Source organism: Budorcas taxicolor, chromosome 7, assembly GCF_023091745.1.
Source record: "Budorcas taxicolor isolate Tak-1 chromosome 7, Takin1.1, whole genome shotgun sequence".
Lineage (NCBI taxonomy): Eukaryota > Metazoa > Chordata > Mammalia > Artiodactyla > Bovidae > Budorcas > Budorcas taxicolor.
This window is the reverse complement of record NC_068916.1, coordinates 14043661-14062016: the sequence shown is the minus strand read 5'-3', so window position 1 is coordinate 14062016 and position 18356 is coordinate 14043661. Positions and strand designations below refer to the sequence as shown.

At 41.5% G+C, this 18356-nt stretch overlaps 2 protein-coding genes and 1 pseudogene across 2 annotated transcripts; all 3 read left to right on the top strand.

The window, feature by feature from the left end:
• Positions 1–316: 316 nt before the first annotated feature.
• LOC128051722 (olfactory receptor 18-like) lies at positions 317–1255 on the top strand. Its single transcript, XM_052644360.1, has one exon. The coding sequence runs from the start codon at positions 326–328 to the stop codon at positions 1253–1255; it is 930 nt and encodes a 309-aa protein (XP_052500320.1). The 5' UTR covers positions 317–325.
• Positions 1256–5520: 4265 nt separating this feature from the next.
• On the top strand, positions 5521–6468 carry LOC128051721 (olfactory receptor 7E24-like). The gene has a single exon (XM_052644359.1). The coding sequence runs from the start codon at positions 5539–5541 to the stop codon at positions 6466–6468; it is 930 nt and encodes a 309-aa protein (XP_052500319.1). The 5' UTR covers positions 5521–5538.
• A 10570-nt stretch (positions 6469–17038) lies between these two features.
• LOC128051120 (olfactory receptor 18-like) lies at positions 17039–17964 on the top strand (annotated as a pseudogene).
• Positions 17965–18356: the final 392 nt, after the last annotated feature.

Sequence of the window (18356 nt, the reverse complement as noted above, 5' to 3'; positions counted from 1 at the left end):
CTTTTCTTGCATTCTTTGGCCTCATGCCTCTAAAATAGGTAAATAAAGAAGCAAATGATATTTGGGGCCTCATTAAAGATGAGCTCACAACTGAGAAATGTTGCTAAAGTTGCTAGGCCATGTGGTCATCAAGTGTGAATATTTTATTTTTTTTAATTTAAAATTTTTTGTTTTAATTGGAGGCGAATTACTTTACAATATTGTATTGGTTTTGCCATACATCAACATGAATCCACTTAAATCCAAAGTATGGACACTTCTCTGGGTGCCTCTATATTTGTTTTGTTTACTCAACACTCTTCTTTTCATAAGGTGCCCCATCTACATGGAAAAAAAGAATTTAACGGGTGTCTCCGAATTCCTTCTCTTGGGCCTCTCAGATGATCCAGACCTTCAGCCCCTCCTCTTTGGGCTCTTCCTGTCCATGTACCTGGTCACCGTGCTTGGGAACCTGCTCATCATCCTGGCTGTCAGCTCCGATTTTCACCTCCACACCCCTATGTACTTCTTCCTCTCCAATTTGTCCTTGACTGATGTCAGTTTCAGCACCACCACCATCCCCAAGATGCTAGTGAACCTCCAAACACACAGCAAATCCATCACCTATGCAGGCTGCCTAATTCAACTCACCTTTTTTTCTCTTTTTGCATTTTTGGAGAGTCTCCTTCTGACAGTGATGGCCTATGACCGGTTGGTGGCCATTTGTCACCCTCTACACTACCTGGTCATCATGAACCCCCGCTTCTGTGGCTTGTTGGTCCTGGTGTCATTTTCCATCAGCCTTTTGACCTCCCTGCTGCACTACTTGATGGTGTCACAGCTTACCTTCTGTGCAGAAGTGGGAATTCCTCATTTCTTTTGTAATCCTCCTCAACTCTTCAACCTTTCCTGTTCTGACACCTTCATCAATAACATATTAATCTATCTCATTGGTGCCATCTTGGGTGGAGTTCCACTCTCGGGGATCCTTTACTCCTATACTCGAATTATTTCCTCCATTCTAAGAGTTTCATCTTCAGGTGGGAAGTACAAAGCCTTCTCCACCTGTGGTTCTCACCTGTCAGTTGTTTGTTTGTTTTATGGAACTGGCCTTGGGGTGTACCTCAGCTCAGCTGTCTCATCTTCCCATAGGAAGAGTGCAGTAGCCTCAGTAATGTACACTGTGGTCACCCCTATGCTGAACCCCTTCATCTACAGCCTAAGGAACAAGGACATAAAGAATGCCCTCTGGAGGATTATTATCAGAAGAACCTAATTTCAATACCTGTGTCATATGTACCTGTGTGTGTGTGTGTGTGTGTGTGTGTGTATGTATGTTCCTAAGACTGGTAAAGGCAGTAACAACAAATATGTGCAACAAGTGATTCTGAATATTCAGTCTCACACCATATATGTACCTCTCCGTTTATATATTTTTCCTATTAAAATAGCTCTAATGAAATTGGAACATTATTTAGCCACCCAATGTGAGTCATAACCATTCCAAGATTTTGCATACCACATCATTACACCTTTTCAATTTCCTTATGCATTACACAGAGCCCTTGGTCCCTGGCAGTCTTGTTTCTATAGTTACAATATAAATGCAGCTCTTTGTTGGTGTTGTTCAGTGTCTCTGTCGTGTCCGACTCTTGTGGCTTCATGAACTATAGCATATCAGGCTCCTCTGTATTCCACTGTCTCTTGGAGTTTGCTCAAATTCATGTGCATTGATTTGGTGATGCTATCTAACCATATCATCCTCTGCCACCCACTTTTCCTGCCCTCAATCTTTCCCATCATCAGAGTAGTTTCCAATGAGTCACCTCTTTGCATCAGGTGGCCAAAGTATTGAAGCTTCAGCTTCAGCATCAGTTTTTCCAATGAATATTCAGGGTTGATTTCCTTTAGAATTGACTGGTTTAATCTCCTAACAGTCCAAGGGATTCTCAAGAGTCTTCTCCAGCACCACAATTCAAAAGCATCAATTCTCTGGTGCTCAGCCTTCATGGTCCAACTCTCACATTTGTACATGACTAGAAAAACCATAGTTTTGACGATATTGACCTTTGTCAGCAAAGTGATGTCTCTGCTTTTTAATAGACTATATTTGTTATAGCTTTCCTTCCAAGGAAGGAAACACAGCTCTATTTATTGTTATATATTGATTCTATATTTTTCCTTTTATTATTCCCTATTTGTCATATGTATCTATACTCTACCATAACGATCAATACATCCAATATATTATTGCTCATTAATGATCTTTTTGTGAAAATAGGATGGGTATTTCATTTCTAAATCAGAGAAATTTGAAACTGAAATAGGGCACTATGAATACTGAGTTTACATAAGCAGTTATCAATTGGGACTTTCCTAGGAAAACTGGGGTATATGCTTCCCAAGGAGTAGAGAGGAGGCTACCTACCAGAGAAAAATTGATTCCAAAATTTTCTGATAAATCTCCTTCCCATTCCATCTAACTTCTCCCCAATCATATTACTTAGTGAGACAGAAAGGGACAAAAAATGACTGATTCCACAGCTTAAGTAGTCAAATTTAAAGAGAATGATGGTTGTAAGAGGCTTTGGGATAGGAAAAGGGGAGTTAGTGTTCATTAGGGGAAGATGAAATAGTTCTGGAGACGGATGGTGGTGATGGTTGCTAAACAATGTGAATGTACTTAATGCTGCTGAATTGTACACTTAAAAATAGTTAGGGAGGTAAATGTTATGGGTTTTCTTTTTCTTACCACAACAAAAAAAAAATCTCTTGTCAGAAATAAGAGATGAATTGCTCCACATTTGGGTGTTAGCCTTCAGGAATCAACTCCTAGAGGTATCTGCCTCAGCTTCAGAGAGCCCACACCTGATGACTGCATAATGTGGGGTTGTAAGCATTGGGCTCCTTTCCCCCAACTGCAGCCAACTCTAAGGGATCATCTTTAGAGCACCCTGGTGGTTTTCATAGAACTTTGAGGGTCTTCAGCTTGGCTTGACTTTTCCACTGCCCTTTCATGCTATGGAGAGTTTGCCAAACCACAGAGTCTAGGGAACAGTTCCCACAAGACTGCCCTCATTTCAGATACCAACACAAGTGCAGTGGTTCCCAGAGTAACTCTCACCTTGGGCATCTTGGCTCCAAATTCAAAAAATATAATAACAAAAAACATAAATCTCCAAGACAGAAAGCCCAAAACTCTAGACCAGGACTATAGAAAGAAAAATATGACAATGCCAGAGGCGGAAAACTTAACCATGAACATAGAAATACTATCACATTCTTAGGAGAGAAGACCAAAATCTGTCTAGATTTCATGATTAATTCAGTGAATTTACAGACATACAATCATGTATTGCTTCCCCTAATTGAAAAAACAATGTGTCTGAATTTGATGATGACGAAATAAACTGGAAGGCAGAGGTGAGGAGTACAAGTCAGCCTCTTCCAGGCTCTACTGGATCCTTCCTAATCCATTCACTTTTTTCCTTTTCCTCCTCCAATAAATTAGCAAACCATCAGGGATTGAGAGACCCTGGACCAGTTTAGCTAATTATCTGCTCTGCGCATGAAGTTCTCCAGGCTGCGTCACTGTAAATAATCAGCCTGTGCTTCCCAGCCCTTCAGTTAGCCAGCTCCAGTCCAATGGGATCAATACCTATGTGTCTCATCCTCCCAGGGTTGTTGTCTGCACCAGGAGGCCCACACCTGAGTCTGTCTTACTGGCTGTTCTTAGGACAAAGCCTCAGCCTTCATCCAATAGCAGGTAGGGGACAGGCAGCCAATCAGCAGCGCTCAGTCCTGGTCCAGCGGAGGCACAGCCCAGCCCAGAGAGTGCCAAGTGCAGTGGGAGACACTGAGTGAAGGAGGGATGAGGGAGACTTGTATGCTCATCATCAAGGCAGTGGGAGTTATGATAGTCAGTGGGAGGCCACCAAAATGCAAAGATCAGCTCAAAGCCTATGAGGTTTATGTTATTGTTAGTGGTGGGGATCCTAGAGTGCTTATTCAAGTTTTTGTTTTCCTTCCACATTGGTTCTGTCTTCCTTGGGCATTTTTTCTACCTGATTAGGAAACGGGTCCTTCTAAAGTGTCCCCTAAGTTCTCCAGATGCTCTTGAAGGCAATGGTGATGAAATGGTGACAATAACCACGGTATTACAAAGACTTATGTAGGAATTCATACGCCAGAGGCTGGAGTAAGTTTTCAATGTAGTTTGTTATTGTATTTGCATTGAAAGTGTGAATGTTTAAATCACTAATTCATGTCCAACTCTTTGCGACCCCATGGACTGTAGTCTGCCAGGCTCCTCTGTCAATGGAATTCTCCAGGCAAGAATACTGGAGTGGATTGCCATTCCCTTCTCCAGGGGATCTTCCCGATCCAGGGATCAAACCTGGATCGCCTGCATTACCGGCAGATTCTTTACCGTCTGAACCACCAGGGAAACCGCAAGAATACTGGAGTGGGTACCCATTCTGTTTTCCAGAGGATCTTCCAAACCCAGGGACTGAACCCAGGTCTCCTCTATTGCACACAGATTCTTTATTCTTTGATCCAACAGGGAAGCCCTTTATCTGCATTCCCCTTCCCCAAAAGAGAGCAACATACATTATTATCATTTTTCACCTGAGGATAGGAATTTTAATTTTAATGTAATTTTGATCAGGCTCTGTGGTAGAGAGGAGGATAAAGTCAGATTCGAATGCAGACAGTGACACTCTATTTTACAAGGCACCTTGACAGTATTGTCACTTGTGACACTACATTTACAGGGCAAAAGTGACACTCCATTTACAAGTCACCTTGACAGTATTGTCTCCTGCCAATCCAGCCAACAATTAGGGGGCTGAATTTAGGAGAAACATAAACTCTCTACTAGGAAGAATTGGCACGAAAAGCTCTCTTAAGCTGGCATAAGGAGGCCAACTTGGTGTTTGAGACCTGATTAGGTCTTAAATTTTTTGACTGTTCGTAAGAGGTGGGCTGTGATGAAAAATCAAGCCTTCATGTATATATTCAGGAGGAGAGGGATATTGAAGTTTTACCTGGCCACGACAAACAAATACAGCAAAATATAAACTCAACCTCCAATCTTTTTCTGAAAGTATTTGATACTGATTGGAAAAAATTCTGTGTGTCTCTGGAAACATGTTATGTAGGCCTTCCACCCATTTTTTATTGATTTTTTTTCTGATACTGAGTTTCACAGGCTTTTTCTATATTTTGGGATTAATTCTTTGTCCATAGCTTCATTTGAAAATATTTTTTCCTATGTTGAGGTTTGTCTTTTCATCTCATGTATGGTTATCTTTTCTGTGCAAAAGTTTTTAATTTTAATTTGTTGTTGTTATGTTATCATTTTATTTTCATTACCCTAGGTGGTGAGTCAAAAAAGATCTTACTGTTATGTATGTCAAGGAATGTTCTTCCTATGTTTTTCCCCTAATAATTTATTTGTGAATTGATTAAATTCAGTTTGGACACTTCTCTAGGTGCCTCTAACATTGTTTTGTGTGTTCAACACTCTCTACGTTTTTTGAAAGGTGTCCCATCATCATGAAACCACAGAATCTAACGGGTGTCTCAGAATTCCTCCTCCTGGGCCTCTCAGATGATCCAGACCTGCAGCTCCTCCTCTTTGGGCTCTTCCTGTCCATGTACCTGGTCACCATCCTAGGGAACCTGCTCATCATCCTGGCTGTCACCTCTGATTCCCACCTCCACATCCCCATGTATATCTTCCTTTCTAACCTATCATTGACTGATGTCAGTTTCAGCACCACCACCATCCCCAAGATGCTAGTGAGCCTCCAGAAACATAGGAAATCAATCACCTATGCAGGCTGCCTAACTCAACTCACCTTTTTTTCTCTTTTTGCATTTTTGGAGAGTCTCCTTCTGACAGTGATGGCCTATGACCGGTTGGTGGCCATTTGTCACCCCCTACACTACCTGGTCATCATGAACCCCCGCTTCTGCGGCTTGTTGGTCCTGGTGTCATTTTCCATCAGCCTTTTGACTTCCCTGCTGCACTATTTGATGGTGTCACAGCTTACCTTCTGTGCAGAAGTGGGAATTCCTCATTTCTTTTGTGAACTTTCTCAGCTCCTCAACCTTTCCTGTTCTGACACCTTCATCAATAACATATTAATCTATTTCATTGGTGCCATCTTGGGTGGAGTTCCACTCTCAGGGATCATTTACTCTTATACTCGAATTATATCTTCCATTCTGAGAGTCTCCTCATCAGATGGGAAGTACAAAGCCTTCTCTACCTGTGGTTCTCATCTGTCAGTTGTTTGCTTATTTTATGGAACTGGCCTTGGGGTATATCTCAGCTCCACTGTCTCATCTTCCCGTAGGAAGAGTGCAGTGGCCTCGGTGATGTACACCGTGGTCACCCCTATGCTGAACCCCTTCATCTACAGCCTAAGGAACAAGGACATCACGAGTGCCCTGCGGAGAATTATCATCAGAAAAGCCTAATTTCAATACTTGTGTAATTTTTCTATTGTTGTTTGTTAAGACTGAAAAGATAGTAAAATCAAATATGTGCAACAAGTAACTGTGATGAATCTGCAGTTCCATAGCATATACGTAGCAATCTGGCTTTCTGGTTACACCTTTTTTCCTTCTTAAATTAGCTCTACTGAAATTGGGACATTATTTGGGGGTCATAACCCTTCCAAGATTTTGCACACCACCTCATTGTACACTTCTCAATTTCCTTATGTATTACCCAAAGCCCTTGGTCACAGGCAGTCTTATTTCTATCACCTTCAAATAAATACAGATCTATTTCTTGTCATATACTGAATCTATGGGCTTTCCTTCTGGCCTAACAGTAAAGAATCCTCTTGCAGTACAGGAGATGAGAGTTCAATCCCTGGGTTGGGAAGATTCCATGGAGAAGGAAATGACAACTCACCCCAGTATTCTTGCCTGGGAAATCTCATGGACAGAGGAGCATGGCAGGCTACAGTCCCTGAGGTCCCAAAACATCTTAGTGACTAAACAACAACTGATTCTATGTTTTCTTATTATTACTCCCTATTTGTTATGTGTATTTAAACCCTACCTTAATGACCAAGACATCTATATATTTTTGCTCCTTAATGAATTTTGGCAAATAGGATGGGTATTTCATTTCACTTCCAAACCAAAGTATTCTGATATTAAAATAGGACACCATGAATACTAAGTTTGAATAAGAAGTTGTTAACTGGGACTTTACTAGGAAAACTGGGATGTGTGCTTCCTGAGGGGTAGATATAGAGTACCCACCAAAGTAAAGTCAATTCCCAATTTTTCTGATAATTCTCCTTCCCATTCCATCTAACTTCTCCCCAATTATATTACATAAGTGAAGTTGCTCAGTTGTGTATGACTCTTCACAATCCCATGGACTGTAGCCTACAAGGCTCCTCCGTCTGTCAAATCTTCCAGGCAAGACTGGGTTGCCATTTCCTTCTCCAGTGGATCTGCCAAACCCAGGGATTGAACTCAGGTCTCCCTCATTTCAGGCAGACGCTTTACCCTTTGAGCCATCAGGGAAGCCCAATCATATTACATAATTAGACATAAAGAACAGAAGTTGAGTGATTCCTACCGATATGAAGTACCTAAAGTAGTCAAATTCCTATAGACAGAGAAGTGAATGATGGTTGCCAGAGGCTTTGGGAGTTGGAAAGGGGAGTTAGTGTTTAATGGGCACAGAGCTTCAGTTGGGGAAGACAAAATAGTTCTGGAGATGAATAGTGGTGATGGTTGCAAAACAATATGAATATACTTAATGCCACTTAACTGTACACTTAAAAATAGTTAACAGGGTAAAATTTATCTTATGTTGTTTTACCACACACACAAAATCAGTCAGAAATGAGAGACACTTTCCCCAAATGTTGGGTGTTACTCAGCCCTCAAGATTCCTGTAGCTGTATGGCAAAACCATCACAATATTATAAAGTAATTATGCTCCAATTAAAATAAACTTTTTTTAAAAAAGAATCAACTTCTAGAGGGATCTCCCTCAGTTACAGAGAGCCCGAGGCAGCCCACATCTGAAGACTGTATGATGTGAGTATGTAAGTATTTGATTCCTTTTTGCCCAACTGCAGCCAACTCTAAGGGATCATCTTTAGAGCACCCTGGTGGTTTTTATAGACCTCTGAGGGGCTTCAACTTGGCTTTACTTTTTCCATTGCCCTTTCATACTGAAGAGAACTGGCCACACCACAGAATCGAGAGAACCATCCTCACAAGACTGCCCTCATATCAGATACCACCAAAAGTGCAGTGGTTCCCCGGGTTCCATGTCCAATTTGTGCTGAATGTGCTCAGTACTCAATCATATCCAACACTTAGCAACCCCATGGACTGTAGCCCACAAGGCTCCTCTGTCCATGGAATTTTCCAGGCGAGAATACTAGAGCTGGTTGCCATTTCCTATCCCAGAGGACCTTCACAACCCAGGGATAGAACCCACATTTCTTGTATCTCCTGCAGGGCAGGCAGGTTCTTTACCACTGCGCCCCTTGGGAAGTCCCATGTCCAATGTAACTGAATATTCTTATTATCTGATAGGCAGAAAACTAGATAAATATGTGCAGCCTAATTGAGAAAACTGTGTATCTAGTTTTCTGTCTATTATTTAATGAAGACTTAATCTCTGAGTCCCTCATACACAGACTCTGAGCCAGGAGTACTGTGAGGATAAGATGCAGAAGGCCACAGCAGACCACATCTCGCATATCCTGCTTTAAAACTACAAAGACACTGTCTTAAGGAACACCAAGAGTTCAAGCACAAAGGTTGTAAAGAAAAATATATTTAGAGAGAGATGTGACCTCTTTATTGAGTAGAAATAAGCAATGCATGAGATGCCAGAGACCCGGGTTTGATTCTTGGGTTGGGAACATCCCCTGGAGGAGAGCATGACAACCCACTCCAGTGTTCTTGCCTGGAGAATCCCATGGACAGAGGAGCCTGGCGGGCTACAGTCCAACGGTCATAAAGAGTCAGACACGACTAAGGGATGAACACTGAGATGTTTGTAGAACTCCAGCACTGGAAAGGATGTGGCTTATTTTAACAGTGATGGGGGGACTCTATGGGTGTAAGAGAAACAAGAGAGAGTTCTGACTGTATGGCTAGGAACAGCAAGGTGGGATCTGCAGAAGTACCCACAACAGGACAAGTTTTTCATGTTCTAGTTCTTCTCTGGGGAATTTTTCTTGAAAAGATGATGTTTTGGAGCCAAGGCTGGAACACAGAGAAATATCTCCGTAGTTTTATTCTTTTTAGAGCCAACTGTACAGAGGGAGAATGAGGCTGGTTAAATGGGTAGCTTCAAAGATGCTTTCAAAGATCCCCACCACCTCTGTTCATGCCCTTGTACATACGTGTCTCCTTGGAGTGAACACAGTGACTTGTTTCCAGTAAACTAAATTTGGAAAACTATTGGCCTGTCGCTTCCACCATTAATGTGTGAAATAGCTCAGCTTTCATCTTGCCAGTCCTCTCCAGTCTACTGACCTCCTTGCTCTGATGGAAGTCAGTTGCCTCATAAGAGGTAAGAAACTAAGAGAATCCTCTAGTCTCCAAAGCACTCAGTACTATGAACAGACATGGAAGTGAGCTTGGAATCAAATATTCTTCTAGTCAAACCTTGATAAGACTACAACACTGGCCCCCATTTTGTATGTAGATTCTCTGATGCCCCTTGAAGTGTTTGAGCAAGCTAGCAAGTTACGAGACAAATATGTTAAAATAAACAGTTGTGTAATGTAACAACATACATCAAATGAAGAGAAAACTTAAGAGTTAGAATTTTAAATTAATTCTGTCCTTGGAATTTTCCAGGCAAGAATACTGGAGTGGGTTTCCATTTCCTTCTCCAGGGGATCTTCCCAAATCGGGGATCAAACCCAGGTCTTCTGCATTGCAGGTGGATTCTTTACTGTCTGAGTTACCAGGGAAGCCCTTAAATTAATAGAATTTAGGACTTAAAATTCCAAGCATACTAGAACTAGAATTTGGACTGTCATTCAAAATTCCAAAAACCATAAATCTCCAAGGCAGAAAATCCAAAACTCCAGACAAGGACTATAGAAAAAAAATGACAATGCCAGAGACAGAACTCTTAACCATGAAAACAGAAATACTATCAGAATCTTGGAAGGCAAGACCTAAATCTCGCTAAATTTCATGATTAATTCAGTGGATTTACAGACATAAAATCATGTATTGCTTCCCTTAATTGAAAAAAAAAATGTGTCTGAATTTTATGATGAGAAAATAAACTGGAAGGCAGAGGTGAGAAGCAGAAGTCAGCCTCCTCTAGGCTCTACGGGATCCTTCCCAACACATTGACTTTTCTCCTTTTCCTCCTCCATTAAATTAACAAACCCTCAGGGATTGAGAGACCGTGGACAAGTTTGGCTAATTTGCTATGTGCATGAAGTTCTCCAGGGTGCATCACTGTAAATAAGCAGCCTGTGCTTCCCAGCCCTTCAATTATCCAGCTCCAGTCAAATGGGATCAATACCTGTGTGTCTCATCCCCCCAGAATTGTTGTCTGCACCAGAGGCCCACACCTGAGTCTGTCTTGTTGCCTGTCCTGAGGACAAAGCCTCAGCCCTCATCCAACAGCAGGTAGGGGAGGGGCAGCCAATCTACATCCCTCAGTCCTGGTCCAGCAGAGACACAGCCCAGCCCAGAGAGTGCCAAGTGCAGTGGGAGACACTGAGTGCAGGAGGCATTGGAGGAGCCTTGTTTGCTCACCATCAAAGCAGTGGGACAGTTGGAATTGTCGGTGGGAGGCCACTAACATGCACAGATTCAGCTCTAAGCATGAGGTTTATGTTATTGTTAGTGGTGGGGATTCCAGAACACTAAAGTTTTTGCTTTCCTTCCACACTGGTTCTATCTTCCTTGAGCATCATTTCTACCTGATTAGGAAACAGGTCCCTCTAAAGTGTCCCCCTAAGCTATCCAGATGCTGTGGAAGGGACAGTGATGAAACCATGACAATAACCACAGTAATATGAAGACTTATGTAAGAATTCACACACCAGAGGCTGAAGTGATTTTTTAAATGTAGTTTGCCATTTTATTTGCATTGAAAATGTGAATGTGAAAGTTTTATTCTCTATGTCATGTCCAAGTCTTTTCAACCCTATGAACTGTAGTCCGCCAAGGCTCCTCTGTCAGTGAAATTCCCCAGGCAAGAATACTGGAATGGATTGCCATTCCATTCTCCAGGGAATCTTCCCAACCTAGGAACCGAACCCTAATGTCCCACACTGCAGGCAGATTCTTTATTCTTTGAACCGATAGGGAAGCCCTTTGTCTGAATTACTATCCCCCACAAAACAAGAGCAACATTCATTATTATCATTTTACACCTGAGGGTGGAAATTTTATTTTTAATGTAATTTTGATCAAGCCCTGTGGTATAGAAGGGTATAAAGTCAGATTCAAATGCAGACAGTGTAACTCCATTTACAAGGCACCTTGACAGTATTCTGTCCTGCCAATCCAACCAATATTCAGGGAGCTGAATTTAAGGGAAACAGAAACTCACCATAAGGAAGAATTGGCATGAAAACTTCTTAATCTGGCATAAGGAGGCTAAAGTACTATTTAGGACCTGATTAGGTCTTGATTTTTTTGACTGTTCATAAAAGGTAGGATCTGATGAGAAATCAACCCTTCACAAATACTTAGGATTAGAGGCATCTTCAAGAAGTTTTACTTAGCTGCTACAAACAAACACAGCAAAACAGACTCACCCTCCGACCTTTCTCTGAGAGTGTATGACATTGATTAAGAAAACATTCTCTATGTCTTTGGAGGAGGCCTTCCCTGATGGCTCATGGTAAAGAATCTCCCTGCAATGCAGTAGACCCAGGTTCAATCCCTGGGTCAGGAAGATCCCCTGGAGACGGGAATGGCAACCCACTTCAGTATTCTTGCCTGGAGATATTCAGGGACAGAGGAGCCTGGCAGGCTACAGTCCATGGGGTCACAAAGAGTTGGACATGAGTGAGCAACTAACACACTTTGGAGAAATGTCTGCATAGGTCTTCCATCCATTTTTTGATTAAGTTGCTTATTTTTTCTGATATTGAGTTTCATAAGCTGTATATTTTGGAAATTAATACCTTGTCCATTGCTTGTCCAAAGCGTTGCTTTGCAAATACTTTCTCCCATTCTGAGGTTTGTCTTTTCATCTCATTTATGGTTGTCTTTGCTGTGCAAAATCTTTTAATTTTAATTAGGTCCCATTTGTATGTTTGCTTTTATTTTCATTATCCTAGGAGGTAGGTCCAGAGAAGGCAATGGCACCCCACTCCAGTACTCTTGCCTGGAAAATCCCATGGTCGGAGGACCCTGGTGTGCTGCAGTCCATGGGGTCGCTAAGAGTCAGACATGACTTAGCGACTTCACTTTCACTTTTCACTTTCATGTATTGGAGAAGGAAATGGCAACCCACTCCAGTGTTCTTGCCTGGAGAATCCCAGGGACAGGGGAGCCTGGTGGGCCCAGTCTATGGTGTCGCACAGAGTTGGACACGACTGAAGCGACTTAGCAGCAGCAGTAGTAGGAGGTAGGTCAAAAAAGATCTTGCTGTGCTTTTTGTCAAGGAGTGTTCTTCTGATGTTTTCCTCTAAGAATTTTAAACTGCCCAGTCTTATATTTAGGTCTTTAATCTATTTTGAGTTTATTTTTGTGTATGGTGTTAGGGAGTGGTAGGAATGTAGATTGATACAGCTACTATGGAGAATAGTATGGAGATTCCTTAAAAAGTTAAAAATAGAGCTACCATATGATTCAGCAGTCACAGTACTGGGCATACACTGAGAAAACCATAAATCAAAAAGACACATGCACCCAATGTTCATTGCAGCACTATTCACAATAACCAGGACATTGAAGCAACCTAAACATCCACCAAGAGATGAATGTATAAAGATGTGGTACATATATGCAATGGAATATTACTCAGCCATGAAAAGGAATGACATTGGGTCATTTGTAGAGACATGGATGGACAGTCATACAGAGTGAAGTGAGTCAGAAAGAGGAAAACAAATATCTAGAAAAAGAATGTAGAAAAATAGTACAGATGAATCTATTTGCAGGGCAGGAATAGAGACACGGACATGGAGAATGGACTTGTGGTCATGGAGCAGGAGAAGGGTGGGATAAATTGGGAGACTAGAATTGACATTTGTCTACTGTATGAAACAGATAGCTAATGGGACACTATTGTATAGTGCAGAGAGATCAGCTGGGTGCTATGTGGTGACCTAGGTGGGTGGGATGGGGAAGCGGAAGTGAGGTCCACAAGGGAGGGGATATGTGTATACACATACATGATTTGCTTTGTTGTACCACAGAAACTAACACAACATTGTAAAGCAACTATACTCCAGTTTTTAAAAATTTGCAAATATGAAAAACAAATTCAGATATATATTAAAATTTAATTGTTAATCATTGGTGCATTGTATATTAATACTATCTTCAAGATCAGCAATGCTAAATGGCTTTGTTCTTTCAACAAAAACATATTCATCAAAATGTGAAGTTCTTAACGTAAGACCAGAAACTATAAAACTCCTAGAGGAGAACATAGGCAAAACACTCTCCAACATAAATTACAGCAGGATCCTCTATGACCCACCTCCCAGAATACTGGAAATAAGAGCAAAAATAAACAAATGGGACCTAATTAAAATTAAAAGCTTTTGCACAACAAAGGAAACTATAAGCAAGGTGGAAAGACAGCCTTCAGAATAGGAGAAAATAATAGCAAATGAAGCAACTGACAAAGAACTAATCTCAAAAATATACAAGCAACTCCTGCAGCTCAATTCCAGAAAAATAAACGACCAAATTAAAAATGGGCCAAAGACCTAAACAGACATTTCTCCAAAGAAAACATACAGATGGCTAACAAACACATGAAAAGATGAAAAGATGCTCAACATCACTCAGTATGAGATAAATGCAAATCAAAAAAAATAAATAAAAATCCACAAAGAGGTACCATTTCACGCCAGTCAGAATGAAAGTGAAGTAGCTCAGTCGTGTCCAACTCTTTGTGACGCCATGGACCGTAGCCTACGAGATTCCTTCCTCCATGGGATTCTCCAGGCAAGAATACTGGAGTGGGTTGCCATTTCCTTCTCCAGGGGATCTTCCCAACCCAGGGATCGAACCCAGGTCTCCTGCATTGCAGGCAGACGCTTTAACCTCTGAGCCACCAGGGAAGCCAGTCAGAATGGCTGCTATCCAAAAGTCTACAAGCAACAAATGCTGGAGAGAGTGTGGAGTGAAGGGAACCCTCTTACACTGTTGGTGGGAATGCAAACTAGTACAGCCACTATGGAGAACAGTGTGGAGATTCCTTAAAAAACTGGAAATAGAACAGTCATAAGACCCAGCAATCCCACTGCTGGGCATACACACAAAGGAAACCAGAATTGAAAGAGACACGTGAACCCCAATGTTCATCACAGCACTGTTTACAATAGCCAGGACATGGAAGCAACCTAGATGTCCATCAGCAGACGAATGGATAAGAAAGCTGTGGTACATATACACAATGGAGTATTACTCAGCCATTCAAAAGAATACATTTGAATCAGTTCTAATGAGGTGGATGAAATTGAAACCTATTATACAGAGTGAAGTAAGCCAGAAAGAAAAACACCAATACAGTATAATAGCACATATATATGGAATTTAGAAAGATGGTAATGATAACCCTGTATATGAGACAGCAAAAGAGACACAGATGTATAGAACAGACTTTTGGACCCTGTGGGAGAGGGCGAGGGTGGGATGATTTGGGAGAATGGCATTGAAACATATATATTATCATATGTGAAACAAATCGCCAGTCCAGGTTCGATGCTCAAGGCTGGTGCACTGGGATGACCCAGAGAGATGGTATGGTGAGGGAGGTGGGAGGGGGGCTCAGGATGGGGAACACATGTATACCCGTGGCAGATGCATGTCAATGTACGGCAAAACCATTACAATATTGTAAAGTAATTAGCCAACAATTAAAATACATAAATTTATATTAAAAAAAAAACAAAATGTGAAGTTCACCAAAACCAAGTGTTTATCAGTTACATCTGAAGAGACTGACCAAACTACCCACATATTTGAGTGAATTTCTATCTCCATGAAAGATGTATTTTATAAAACCAAAAAACAATGAAAAACCCTTAAAGTTAACTAGCAAACAGGAATACTATCTGACTGTGAACATTTGATTTTAATCTAGTGAGTAAGGTTTTCTCTCTTTAGGACAACACTGCAAGTCAATGAACTTTTTTGTACTGCATTTAGATAAGATACAGTATATTTGAGTGCTTTTTAGTGTCAAGTATAATTTTTTAAATCAGAAGAACATTTTTTCATTTTTATTTTCCCATTAAAACTAGGGAGCAGATATACTATTGGGTTCATAGATTTGTTATCTCAAAATGTCCTAACCTCACTAACATTCTTTGGCCGCATGCCTTTAAAGTCAGTGCTAAAGAAACTAATGATGACTTCCCTGGGGGCTCAGTGGTAAAAGAATCTGCCTGCCAATGCAGGAGATGTGGGTTCGATCCCCGGGTTAGTAAGACCCCTAGAAGAAGAAATTGGCAAACCACTCCAGTATTCTTGCCTGGGAAATCCCATGGACAGAGGAGCCTGGCAGGCTACAGTCCATGGAATCGCAAAAGAGTTGAACAGGACTTACCAACTAAATAACAACAACTAGGAGTTCTTTAAATATTCTGGTATGTTTGCAGCAACATGGATGGACCTAGAGAGTGTCATACTGAGTGAAATAAGTCAGAGAAGGAGAAATATCATATGACATCCCTTAGATGTGGGATCTAAAAAGAAATGATACAAATGAGCTTACTTACAAAAGAGAAAGAGACACAGACTTAGAAAACAAACTATGGTTGCCTGGGGTCGGGGTGGGAGGTTTACGGAAGGGATAGTTAGGGAATTTCGGACAGTCATGTACACACAGCCATATTCAAAGTGGATAATCAACAAGGACCTATTGTATAGCACATGGATCTCTACTCAATGTAATGTGGCAGCCTGGGTGGGAGGGGAGAATGGATACATGTATACGTATGGCTGAGTTCCTTTGCTGTTCACCTGACACTACTACAACATTGTTAATCGGGTATACCCCAATACAAAATAAAAGGTTTAAAGTTTGAAAAAACAATCCTGGGTATGAGAGCATGACTTTTTTAGTAGGTTGTGGTAGGAAGAATGTTTCCCTTATTAAAGATTTCCTGCACTAATCCCCAGGACTGATGTGTATGTCACAGTACATGGGGACAGGAACTTGGCAGATGTGCTTAAACTAAAAATCTCGAGAGGGAGAGATGACCCTGTGATGTCCATGTGGGTCCATTGAATCACATGAGTCCTTCAGAACAGAGGGGCTTTCCTGGCCACAACCAGAGGGAGATGGACCACAGAAGTAGGGCTGGAGGGGTGTGCCCTTGCTGCTTTGAAGAAGGAGCATCCAGAAGCTGGAAACAAACTCCTCCTTGGAAACCTGAGAAGGAACCAGCAGTGCTGACAACCTGCTTCTAGCCCAGTCATACCTATGCCAGACTTCTAGCCTGCAGAACTATGTGATAACACATTTCCCTTGTTTTTGAAGTCCCTAGGTTGTTGGTAATGAGTTGAGGAAGCAGTAGAAAACTAGTAACCCATGTGTTAACAAGGGGCTCTGTCCCCCTGTGACTTTCCTTTCATTTCCTACAGTGTCTTTTGATAAACAGAAGCTCTGGATTGAAAAAAAAAAAGAAGAAAAAGAAACTGGTGAATACTCTGGGCATCAAAAAAGATGTCCTCACAATTGAGAAATATTGCTGAAGGTGCTAGAGTGTGTGGTCTTCAAGAGCAAAAACTATTTGTGAATTATTAAATACAAAGTTTGGACACTTATCTGGGTGCCTCTACAATTGTTTATTCAACACCCTCTACTTTTTTCTAAAGATACCCCATCAACATGGAACCTCAGAATCTAACACGTCTCTCAGAATTCCTCCTCTTGGGCCTTTCAGATGATCCAGACCTGCAGCCCATCCTCTTTGGACTCTTCCTGTCCGTATACCTGGTCACCGTGTTTGGGAACCTGCTCATCATTCTGGCTGTCATCTGTGACCCCCACCTTCACACCTCATGTATTCCGTCCTTTGCAATTTGTCCTTGGCTGACATCAGTTTCAGCACCACCACTGTCCCCAAGATGTTAGTGAATCTCCAGACACATAGCACATCCATCCCCTATGCAGGGTGTCTAGCTCAGGGAAACTTTTTCTCTCTTTTTGCATGTTTGGAGAGTCTCCTTCAGATGGTGATTTCCTATGACAGGTTGGGGCCATTTGTCACCCTCTATACTACCTGGTCATCATGAACCCCCGCTTCTGTGGCTTATTGGTCCTGGTGTCATTTTCCATCAGCCTTTTGACTTCCCTGATGCACTACTTGATGATGTCACAGCTTACCTTCTGTGCCGATGGTGAAATACTTCACTTCTTCTGTGACCTTTCTCAACTCCTCAACCTTTCCTGTTCTGACACCTCCATCAATATCATATTAATCTATTTCATTAGTACCATCATTGGTAGGATTCCACTCTCAGGGGTCCTTTACTCTTATACTTGAAATATATCCTCCATTATGAGAATGTCCTCATCAGGTAGGAAGTACAAAGCCTTCTCCACCTGTGGTTCTCACCTGGCAGTTGTTTGTTTATTTTATGAAACAGGCATGGGTGTATACTTCAGCTCAACTGCCTCATCTTCCTCCAGGAAGGGTGCAGTGGCCTTGGTGATGTACACTGGTCACTCCTGTGCTGAACCTTTTTATCTATATCCTGAGAAACAAGGACATTAAGTGTGCCCTCTGGAGGATTATCAGCAGAATAGTCTAATCTCAGTGCTAGTGTCTTGTTGTTGTTGTTGTTGTTGTTTTTGGTCTTTTTTGGTTCATGAGACTGGAAAAGGCAGAAAAATCAAATATGTGATACAGGAAACCAGATGCTGCAGTCATGTCACATATATGTATCTATCTAGCTCTTGGCTTTCTCTTTACACAATTTGTCCTTGAGGAGTCAATTCCTAGGCAGGTTAATAAGAAGTCTGGGGGTCCTCAAGGAGAGAGCAGTCTGGAATTCTCAAGGAGAAAGAAAGGACAAACATTTTTTTTTCCTCTACATTCCTTAGTCTTAGTCAATTACACAACACAGTTTAAACTCTGTACTAGGGATTGTAGCCTGCCTGAGGACAGTTTCTCCTTCCTGAAAAAGTGAAAGTGAAGTTGCTC

Bases quoted from the DNA above. Each gene is read 5' to 3' on its own strand.
- LOC128051722 (XM_052644360.1), top strand. From the start codon at position 326: ATGGAAAAAAAGAATTTAACGGGTGTCTCCGAATTCCTTCTCTTGGGC.
- LOC128051721 (XM_052644359.1), top strand. From the start codon at position 5,539: ATGAAACCACAGAATCTAACGGGTGTCTCAGAATTCCTCCTCCTGGGC.